Raw genomic sequence first — 12,098 nt, 5'->3', positions numbered from 1 at the left:
GTACTTGTTCCATGGCAAAAATGTAAAATTTGCTATCAGAATCTTTTCTTACCAACGCAATACTGCATCAACACTAACGGATGGCCAACAGTCAACATCAGCAGTCACCATTATCCTTCTTCTCACTGGGTTACATAACAGTACTATAACCCATGTGTCACCTCTCCCCTACTCTTTTAACAGGTTTTACATGCATCATCTATCGTTCCATCTCTTAGCTGCCACCATTTATTTTAATTTTTTTTTTCCTCTATTAATAGTTGGTTGATTTGGGGGAGGGCACCAAACAATGAGGTCATCGGATTACGAACGAATGGGGTAGGAAGTGAGGCGAGCCCTTTCAAAGAAACCATCCCAGCATTTGCCTAGGAAAACCATGTAGAACCTAAACTGGGATGGCTGGATCCGGGTTTGAACCAGTGTGCAAACCACTGTGCCACCTTAGTTCCATGAATTGTGTTACCTATCTTCCCATCATGTCTTCACGATATTTATGCAGGATACAACACATAGACAAGCCTGTATTAGCATTTTTCTATCTTGTTTGTTGCATAAAAGACAATGACTGACTGAACAACTGCTACCTTGGGCTCATTAAAAGGAATATTAGGGTTTAATGTCCCATTGGCAATGAGGTCATCAGAGATGAAGTAAATGTGCAAATTGGTGAAGTAAATCTGCCAATTGGTGAAATAAATCTGCCATGTCCTTTCAAAAGGCACATTCACCTCCATAAATCAGGGAAAGCATGCAAAACCTAAGTAGAGATGGCCAGATAGGGATTGAAACAATTCTGTTTGCGTTGGCCCAGAGGAGGTGGCTGCTAAAAACTATAATGGTTGCATTCCCGAAAAGAACAAGTTGCACCTGCACTTCCTACTGATGCAATGGTTTTCACTTACTAAACTGAAGTTTCAGTACCTTATTAAACTAATCTGTTATCATGACTGTATCTATCTCTCGACAACCTCCTGCCATTTTCTTGCAATAGTCTGCAGATTTTCCCTGTCACATCTTTTTGAAATATAGCTGTCATAACCTATTCCTTCTCTCTGAGGATCCACTATCTTTGCACACCAGCTCAGGCCAATTTTCTTAAAGCACCTAAAAAAAAAAAAAAACACACAAAGACCTGAAATCTGATTCTTTCCTTCCATTTGTCATTAACAATTTTCATCCCATCATTCAGGTCTCTACGTTGGTATGCAAAGTACATTTTCTTCTAGTTCAGTTGATTGTGTCAGCTCTTCTGTTTGAATTAGCATGGTCATGATAAGCAGTTCAAACTTGTATTTTACAAGCTTATAAACAAGGTCCAATATGCTGTAGGTAAGGATTGGCACATGGTTGCCATATTTCATAAATTTTAGGAAGCTCTGTGTTCCATCTATAGATGTACATGGCAAAAAGTCACTAAGCCTCTGCACATCAAATTTCTCCAGTTTTACTATCATGATCACTTCACGAGATGTATATGGGAGGAATTAATAGTCTCACTTAGTTCCTACTTTCAACAGTAAGCCTTTCCACAATGGGACAATGTCTAACATGTAGCATCTTGAAATTGGAATTGGACGAGTACCTCATGTACAGATTAAACAAACCTATGGCTAAATATGCAAATCCACACTATTGGCGATTGAGTAAAGTGGAAAAATGAGAAAATTTAAAAGTACAGTACTCATCACCTACAGTTGCAATTCCTTTTACTCATGACAGAAACATTTACAAGCAAAAAATAATAATAGTAGTTTTTGGAACTACAAATTTCTTCAGAGAACCAATCTACAGTATAGTTATGGACAACAGGATTATCATCTTGAACTTTCAAGTATTTCTATTAGCAGTGCTACAAATTGTGCTCCCTGGACATAAGTACTGTTCAACCATCTTTCTCTATGTAATTTTAACTACTGTTTACTATACCAACTTAGAGAATATAAAGTAGGAAATATGACTGAGTTAACAAATTCCTGTCAAGTAGACCACCACCGTAATTTTGGATGGTAATATATCAACTCATGACACATATACAGCATATAACAGATAATAATGTAAGCAGCTATAGTGGGAAGTCTGTGGAACATAATGAATATATAATTAATTGAAGGAGTACCGCTAACAATTCATCAAATAGAAGAGACACTGAATCATTGAAAGGCACATAAACAAGACTGAAACTTTGGCTAGCTGTTGAGCAAATCCTTCTGAGACGCCACAGTTTTATGACGCAGTGACACAGGTAGTCAGCCAGCACAATGTTGTAGACGCATGTGTGTGTGTGTGTGGGGGGGGGGGGGGGTGAGGGGGAGAGAAGGATTTGTCCAAAAGCTAGCCACATTTTCCGTGTTGTCTGTGTGCATTTTAACAACTCTATGCTTCTACTACTCGGTTAGTTGTTATTGTATTCAATTATTTACAAAGTCAGTAGCTATATTAGTAGTACTGGCACTATTCTGGATTAAATGATCTCTTGAGACTAATTTTGACTATTTAGATGTAAGCAAATGCAAAGTAATGCATATAAGTAGAGAAAAGTTGCGAGTACTGTTTCAGTATCTGATCATTGATAAATAACTTCAATCACACAATTGTAGTACAACAAAGTGCTTTAAAATAAACACTTGACATAACAAGAAAGGGAAAAGGCCAGACTGTGATTTGTTAGGATGACACTTATTAAGGAAGTACCACAGAAGATGGTGTTTGGATCCATCTCTCGTTAATATATATCCAGTCAACTTCATTGAAGAAAATAATAAGTAAAAAATTATCGCATATTTGTGGCTGGTTTATCTGCTCAGTGTCAAAAATGATAAATATATTCCAACAGGATAACTTGTAAGAAATATATTGCACATCATGTGCACAGCTGCTTTTATAATTTCAAAATCTTAACAGAAGATGCTAGAAGATACAGGTCCCCCCAAAATATGTATAACAAATAGACCGAGGTGGGGGAAAAAAGCCTGTTCAGAAGCGCAGAAGTCACTGTTCTCAAAGGCAGGAGTACTGAAAAGTCACCTTAAAATTAACATCTGGGGAGACACTGTTGTGTGAAGGTACTATGGAAAATGTGTTTTGTTTTGCACAAAGATGCTACATAAGGACTGACAGCAATATATGCCAAGGAAAAATAATTTGCAAGAATTAGCTTCTGAAGCAGTAAGATACAGATATATTTCATAATCAACGTTTATACATTTCAAACATATATATTTAAATGTAGATGTTAATTTGTATAGCACACACATCAACTTTGGAACTCCAACAGTTATACATGATCCTCAATATATTTTATTGGCACTATAGAGATCATAAGCAAATAATAACAATTCACATATAATACACACTTTACAGTGTATTTCTACATAATATATAACAGCAGTATTCTAAAAATATACTTTCAATCTTTATCTTAAGTGATTTTTTTTTTTCCAGTACACATTTCGTATCATTCTCAGGGACTGATTTTGCCTTTAAAATATAGAGTGCTTAACCAACCCTGAAACTGTCTTATAAATTTCAAACCACTAGTTGCAATAATCGGATGTAATAATACTAATGCAGTAACTGTTACAATACATAGCAAATTACACATCAAATTAAAAAAAAAAAAAAAAAAAAAGGGGGGGGGGGGGGTAACAGGAAAAAGTTGACAGGGTCTGAGCATACTTTGCTTTCAACTGCAGCATAAAAGAATGTCTGTGTAACAGTGGGAATGATAGGAGACAATGCGAAATAGCCATCGGCAATGGTGGTGTCTTATGGATGTTAACTGTCACAAAAAGCCAACACACTTGTGACAATCATGACTATCATGTGGGGACCATACTGCAACATATTAAAAATCATACCCGCACATATCTATCTACACAGCTGTCAGATGGTGACCATCTTTGATTTATGTAATTACACCTTGGGCCTCTCATTCTGTTGGTGATAGCTTTTGGTGGTTTCAACAACTGTGCACAAATATAAGGTAGTGATATCAGAGATGGAAACAGTGAAAGGAAGCAGAGACCATGTTGTTGAAATGATAGAAACTGGTGCTATTGCGTGTTAAGGGAGGGGGGGAAGTGAGTGAGTGAGTGAGTGAATCAATGAATGAATGGAACACGACATGGACAATAATGGATCTTATTTGTAACTCAGATAAAACACTTGAGAAGGAAAAAGATTTTCACTGAACACCACTCTCAAAATTACTTTTCTTGAAAATACCAAAAAGGAAATTAATTACTTACAGATTCATTTACCTGCAAATTCTTTATTTAATATCCCATTCCACTTTTCTCCAGTCAGCTTGTATTAGTCCAATTTAAAGCAACTTTCATGCTAACAAAACTACATTGTTCTTGGAGCAGCATTAACATGTATGGGTGTTCGCAAATTTTCTAGTAACAAAATCATTCACCCCACAATATTTTGTCGGGCTACGACTGCTTGCCTACCAAGTGGCTGCATATGCTTGTATCAACTCTGCACCTTCTCAGGAAGCACTAAGCCAATGTTTCGAGGCTGAGTCGGCACTGTGTGGTTACTACCTGGTACTCTGGCATTAGTCGCAGTTTCAGACTGCTGAAGAGGAAACACTATGAGAGGTGCACCAAATATGACTAAGACCAGTATGTTAAAATGTTTTTGCATAAACTGAATAAACCTAAATTATCCATTGTTCAGAGTAATTCCTACCTTAGTGCCTCACTCTCTAATCAGTCTTCTTTATGCTTAGAAAATAAAAGTTTCAGTGGGTGATAAATTAGAGGACAGGAAAATATTCAAAGTCTGTCTAGCTACATGAGCAGCATTAAAGATTGAGGACAAGAGATTCATAAAAGTAAAAAATGCAATATCAACAACATACTCACAATCAAAATGAAGCTACATAGTTCACCTTAAATTACAATGGCTTCGCAGAGTGAAATGGTCAAAACACTCTTGTGGACTACAAGAGGCAAACACTACAAAATACAAATAGTACAAGTAGAACACTGAGAACAATTCATCAGCTTTATAAAACAGAGAAGTTTTGCTTTTACTACGCAGCATATCCAACAGCCACAGAAGAATATAACATACCTACTGAAACAAAATTTTAAAAAATACAAAACTGTTAAGGAATCATTTAAAATCAGTAATACAAGTTGTCAACTAACTGTACGCTACTCCTATGTACATTCTGTAACACATACAACTGAGAATGACAGAAATGTGTGCTCTCACTTAAAAGGATACTTCACATATGCAAGTCAAGACTACTTCTCAACAGACACTGACAGAGAAACATCAACAGTTGAAATATAAGGTACTTAAAACAAGAATACTTTTATTACCTTTGTGTGGAATTTTCATCTATACTTACATATCTATCAAATTTGCAATGTACAAAAACCACATTTCTGCTTTGATCCTCACATAAAAATTTGAGATATAACTGCAAATATGTGGGGAATCAGTAAATTTTTATGTTTTAAAATATGTTCTGTTTTGCAATATTTGCCCACCTGGAATACAATATCAGATACTTTCTATGGGTCTATTCTTCAAAATCTATTTCTTCACCCTTTTTGTTTTATTACTAATGATAATTATCAGCAGTCTCAATATCACCACCCAGACAGAAAATGTGTGTGTATGTATGTTGTAGTGTCACTGATTTAAGCAAGTCATTAAGTTACCTCCACTTGTTACAGAATCTGTATGTGTTATCACTGTGTGGCTTTGGACATAGTTACATACATTTCGTGCTTACAGAAATATTGCAACAACAAATCGAAATATAAATACATTTTCTCTCTATCTTGCATAGCACAGCCAATCATTTGCATTCAAAAAGTTTCAGCACCATTCCAAAGTAGTAATTCAAATAATACGGTGACTTGCCGTTTCAATGCAGTAACAGCAGCACCACACTGCCACAGTTTTCACTACTTTAAGAACTCTTACAATTTCATTCTACATCATTATTACAATTTCAACAAAATATTTAATCATAATCCCCTTGCATTGATGCATTCATACAGTCTCAAGTTGGGGAGAAAAATAATGGTAATAAGTGGTGGAAAATAATTTTAAGACATCAATTACTTGTTTTGATTGAAATATCTAAAACTTGTATGTGCACGGATTTAAAGGTAGTGGGACCAAGTACATTGCAACTAGAAACAGACAAATAGTTTTTCCTTCAGTTATTACTACAATGAGAACACAAGACAAAAGCTTATTTCTTGACACAGCAACAAGTTAAATTCACTATTTTAATTTTTCTTAAATATCTACATTCTTTTCATGCCGTTTCTCAATTAAGCAAAGGTCTTAAAACCGATGCAACTCATTTACATCTTGACAGTCATAGAGCAGCTACCAATAACTTCTCTTAATAAAGTACCTAAAATTCAAAAAACACCAACCTTATAAAATAGGTATTCAGAAAAGGACTGTTGATTGTGAAGAACAATAAACTAATGCATGCTATTCAATAGATAAACATCTTCAAAATGTTACAAAGCAGACATTTATTGCACTTTTCCTGGTCATGAAATTACCTAGGTGTCACACAAACTTCAGAAATGAGCTAAGTACCAGAAACTCACCATTTAATGTAATACGAAAACACATAGAAATTCCAACATGTATAAGGATTACTGCAGTAGAATGGATTTATACAATGTATAACATCAAAATATCAATTCCATTAAACAGTATTCTTTAATAAATGTTGTAATGTCACAAGTTTACACTCTGCACAGAAGTAGTAGTATTGAAGGTGTAGTACAGTTATGTAAGAAAAATTATAAGAACGCTCTAGTGAATCACAATTATATTCTACAGTGATGTAAACAGTCCTTCAATAGTTTATATACAAATGTTAAAGACTGTACATTGAAACATTAGGAGTAACGCATTAAGACATTTAAGTCAACTGAAAAAGAATTAAACCACAAATAGTGACAAAAATTCTTTTTTACTCTTTTGTTATAACAACACATGAATAAATGAACAACACCGCAACTGCAGAAAAAACACACACACACACACACACACACACACACACACACACACACAGAGAGAGAGAGAGAGAGAGAGAGAGAGAGAGAGAGAGAGAACAGAAGCTTATAACAACAGATAACTACACGAATGTCTATCTAGTACTTTTCAGTCAAGTTACAAATATATCACTCATCACACACATGAGACATTTGCTTTGGTATAAAGTGTGAAAACACTGAAGGACCACAGTATAAGAAGCAAATACTGCTAATATGTTTACCTGCCAGCAGAAAATACTTAAAACATAACAATTTTTTTGTCAAATTGTTCAAAAATTCACGATTCATTTTCCTGTAGCAGTGTACATTCATATTCAATCACCGTCTTATCACAAATATCATCAGACACATACCCCTACCAACCTATTACAGATGTAATACATGTTAATATTTCGATGATCAGTCTTCCACAAAGAGTGTTTTTCACAAATGCATTAGATTGGCACAGCTTTTAAAAAGTAGCCTACGTAGCACACTACTTGTCCGTAACTCAAGTTTGTTTATCACATATATAAAAAAAAAAGAGTAAAAATTGTTAACATCTGCAAGAACATACAAAAAAATAGCAATTTAAAAACATATTTACAACACAGTACACAAGGGACTTAATAATAATTTACCTAGTGCTAAAAGTATGTAAAGGGGGAAAATAAAATATGTACATGAAGCAATTATACTGTCTCAGTTTCAAACATTCACAGAAAAATATGACATCAGTTGTTCAGTACCATTCTAACATCAAGTGCTGAATTTTACAGTGGTAGTGGAGGTATCCTAAACCATTATAAATTTCAACACCGAAGACTTGGGTGATACATACATGGCACCGAAAGAGGTATGATGTACACGAATCGTGTAATTTGTACTACAGTACTAATATGGTACTATCTGAGCCTGATCCGTTATTGAAGCAATCCATTTCATCTTAATGGTGTAAAAAATAGACCAAATCCCAAAGCACATGTGCCCACTATCAGAAATGCACTACTCTACAAAGTTGACCTAAGATACCTGTCTACATTAATCTGCTTTTCTTACTGCCATGATTATTAGTTTAAATCTGAAGTAATCTGACAATTCCTTGGAAAACATACAGAAATTGTACTTCCGATGGCTGGCATAACAGGACACAGACTGCAGTCCAAGCAAAATCTGCACCTTGTTTAATGACAAGATGAGCCACAATCTTGGGCATTTTAAGTAGAAACAGTAGTTCCACCACTGCTGGCTTTTCAATGTTTCATATCTACATAGAGGAAATTGTGTGATTTGTCTGGGATTTGGTCTTCTCTATTTTAGCAGCCAATTATTTTTTCCTCCCTTTTTACATATACAAAGGAAACATATGTATACAGATACAACTTATAAAATGAACTCTATAAAATGATTGCACATATAAGCTCCAAAAACTTTACACCGTAGTAAAACAATACAGCAATAAAAATAATAAACATCCATCATCGCTCGTTAAATTGAAATACATTTAAATCTAGCCATGTGCGAAATGTGGGGAGGAATACATTACACTTAGTACATATGTCATTTTATCACACATATGATAAAACAAAATGCTAATTTGTCTTGAATCAACAAATCATTGATTTATTAACTGTACAGTTTAAGAGTTTTGATGGCTTTTCTCATCAGAATATAAAGGTCACAAAACAAAATTCCGTTGGAAGTATATAATCAGAATTACAAAACAAATCTCATTCACAATTGCACTAAAATGAAACAACAAATCCCCTCAACATACATATGTATTAATAATACCTATAACAAATTAAAGTTAAGGAATACAATATTAAAAAATAAATCTTACATCACATTTGGCTTCAAACGTATCAAAGAAAAGAAATCGATTAAGTCTGAATCTAAAAGGTAGTCTTCAGACCATGCCATTCTTTCCTTATTACATAATGACCACATAAATACATTAAAATGCATCACTATACATAAGAAAGATTGCGCTCCACAAGAACAAGCCTCTTTCACGTTCACATTGCACGATATGGTCCTTGCATTTTTAGAAAATGTATTACCAGTGATGGACCACCAGCTACAATTTCCGGAGGTATTTGGGTCAATGGACAGTTTTCAATACTCATTATTTGAAGATTGCTGCAAAGTGCCAATTCAAATGGCAAATTATGGAGGTTTGGGTTATCATTAATGTACAATGATTCTAAATTTTCCAAGGTACCAATTTCTTCTGGTAAATAACTTAAATTATTTTCACCAATACTTAAATAATCCAAATTGGTTAAATGCCCTATAGCTCTTGGTAATGTTGTCACTTGGTTTGACTGAAGAATTAGTTTCTGCAAATCTTTTAAAAATCCTATCTCATTTGGCAAAACATCAATTTTGTTCTCTTCTAAGTCTAAAACTCTGAGTTTCCTCAGATTACCAATACTAGCAGGAATCCTTTTCAATAGGTTATTTGAAAGTATCAGCACTTCCAATGAATGAAGATACTGGATGTCATCTGGAATTTTTGTTAGCTGGTTAGTGCCAAGATTCAGCTCCACCATATTTGTCCATGTTCCAACATCCAGGGGTAGTGATGTAAGTTGGTTTTCTTTCATATTTAATTTTGTAAGGTGTTTTGCACGAGAAAATATGCCATATGGGATTTTATCTATTTGATTATGTTCCAAATTAATGGAATCTACATTTGTAAACTGTGCTGGGCCACCTGCTGGATATGATGTAAAACCATTTCTGGACAATGTAATACTTGTTAAACATGAGAGGCTAGATAATAGCCCATCAGGAAGTTGTGATATATTATTACCTTCCACATTAAATTCATCCATGTGAACACAGTTACTTAATGATTTTGGGACAGCTGTGAGTTGATTGTATCGAAGACCAAGCCTGATCAATGCCTGTAAATTTCCAATAGATTCTGGTATATCTAAAAGATCATTGTGTTGAAGATCTAATGTGGAAAGCTGGACACAATTTCCTATCTCCTCAGGAAGGTGCTCAAGATGGTTATGTGATACGTCAAATGTTACAAGATTAACTAACTTCCCAATACCTGCAGGAAGTTCTTTTATCTTATTCTCTCTGAGACTTAACATTGTTAAATTTGTCAGGTTTCTAATTCCATCTCCAACCACTTTTATTCTGTTAAATCTTAGAAACAATGTCGTCAAAGAGGTCAACTTGTACACAACATCTGGTATTTCATTCAATTTGTTGTGTCTCAAGTCAAGAACTTTAAGAGATTTTAAGCCTGCTAGGGAATCCGGCAAGCTTGTCAATGAGTTTTCACTCAGTGCAAGTGTCTGCAAATTTACTAAGCAACCAATTTCTGGAGGCAAAGTTGCCAATTTATTGCCATACAAATAAAACTCTACCAGATGTGTCAGATCACGGACTGTTGCAGGAAGCTGTGTTATACTTGACTTACTCAAATCCAATCTGGGTACGCCTCCTTCTTTGCATCTTAAAAAGTCCTTCGCAACATCCAGATCGGCTAATATTGGCTTATTTTTCTTCACAGTAGGTTTGGGTTTGTTTGATTCTGGATGTTTTACGGTGACAACCTTCGGTCGAGCACCATCACCGCTGCCTAAAGATCCGGAAGACAGTTTCTTCTCTTTCACACTTTCCTTACCGTCCTTAGAAGAAGCGTTGATGGACGATCCTGACGCCTGTTCTGATGATTCCGGCATTATTGCGGCTTGCAACCACTGGAAAAAGCTACTGTATCTTCTAGGCAGCCGCTTTTTATTTCCACTTCTGAACTTCACGTTGCACGCACTAACGACAACGGCTTTCACGAACACAAATAGTGTGCTTCTGTAGGGCTATTGCCATTTTTTTAGAACGACGACGCTCCAAGCCAACACAGCAGCACTGTCAATATAATGTCACCAATAACTTTTAAACCTCGTTGAGCATCACTTTTAAAACCCAAAAACGACAGCAGAATTCTAACAGAACACAATTTCAGTTCCTGACGCCTCAATTAACCTTACTGCGTATTTCGTACCCAAAGATATTATAGATCTCAATATGAAACACCTCTGACAAAGCGTGCCATAATCCAAACAACTACAAAATTGACAGATAGAGAGAGATGAACCGAGACAGTCGACGTTGCCAGTTCTTACTAAAGCCCGGTCCACACGAAACGATCTGTCTGCGCAGACATTGGCGCAGATGCCTGTACATGGAAAAGATCGCTGCAAATGTGGTGTGTTCACACGACACAAACCCCAATCTACTATTCACCCGCCATCTGTCGGTGTAGAAAAGAAATATCAGTGGCAAGCGACTACGCTATGTTCTGTTGTGGTCTGTGTTCGCAACTTGCGTTGCAAAAAACATTCAGACCAACCGCAGGAAACAGAGAAAGCGGTCAAAATGGTGTAGACAGTGGCTGCTAAAGCGAAAGCAGTTTTCTCACGTACATTTACTGCGAGAGTTGCAGGGCGAACCTGTTTTGTTTTACATTACCTCGTGTTCCATTTCCTGGCACATTGACACACCAATTTCATCTTCAATTGTACTCCTGCTTGGTCTTGGCGTTTCTTGATCACTAAGAAAGCCAAGCAGATCAAAATACCATAACGTTGGCTGGTATACTTGATCTACTCTTACACCAGATCTTCTAGATTTCTGAACTTTGGATAACTCTTTTCGGTAAACAGTTCGCTGACAGACTTAATTTACTTGACTTGCCTTCATGAACTCATCCTTCAGGACAGCGTAAATAGCTTCACATGTGTTGGGTTTTATTATACTCAACGCTTGTTTCGATATTGCAGTCGAAAATTCCAAATCCTTGTAGCTCCTTCCTGTTGCTCGGAATCTTAATGTTGCCGCCAGCCGTTCATGAGGAGAAATTGCCCTTCTCATACAAGTATTTTTTCTCATAAGATGAGAGGTTACAAGCTTTAAGAGATAATTATAAGTTTCCACATCCATCCGCAAATAATTTCGCCAGTTCGCAACGAATTATTATTATTATTTCTATTACCGTTTCTCTGTTTGCAGAGGCGTCAACTGCCCGCAATTTTTCAATCAGAG

General features: G+C 35.8%; 1 protein-coding gene across 1 annotated transcript; it reads right to left on the bottom strand.

Moving 5' to 3' along the window:
• Positions 1-3,150: 3,150 nt before the first annotated feature.
• LOC126263542 (leucine-rich repeat protein soc-2 homolog) lies at positions 3,151-11,045 on the bottom strand. Its single transcript, XM_049960638.1, has one exon. The coding sequence runs from the start codon at positions 10,736-10,738 to the stop codon at positions 9,050-9,052; it is 1,689 nt and encodes a 562-aa protein (XP_049816595.1). The 5' UTR covers positions 10,739-11,045; the 3' UTR covers positions 3,151-9,049.
• Positions 11,046-12,098: the final 1,053 nt, after the last annotated feature.

This window comes from Schistocerca nitens, chromosome 1 (genome assembly GCF_023898315.1).
Source record: "Schistocerca nitens isolate TAMUIC-IGC-003100 chromosome 1, iqSchNite1.1, whole genome shotgun sequence".
In the NCBI taxonomy this organism is placed as follows: domain Eukaryota; kingdom Metazoa; phylum Arthropoda; class Insecta; order Orthoptera; family Acrididae; genus Schistocerca; species Schistocerca nitens.
Note: the sequence above shows the minus strand (reverse complement) of the source record. Positions and strands in the feature narration are given on the sequence as shown.

Bases quoted from the DNA above. Each gene is read 5' to 3' on its own strand.
- LOC126263542 (XM_049960638.1), bottom strand. From the start codon at position 10,738: ATGCCGGAATCATCAGAACAGGCGTCAGGATCGTCCATCAACGCTTCT.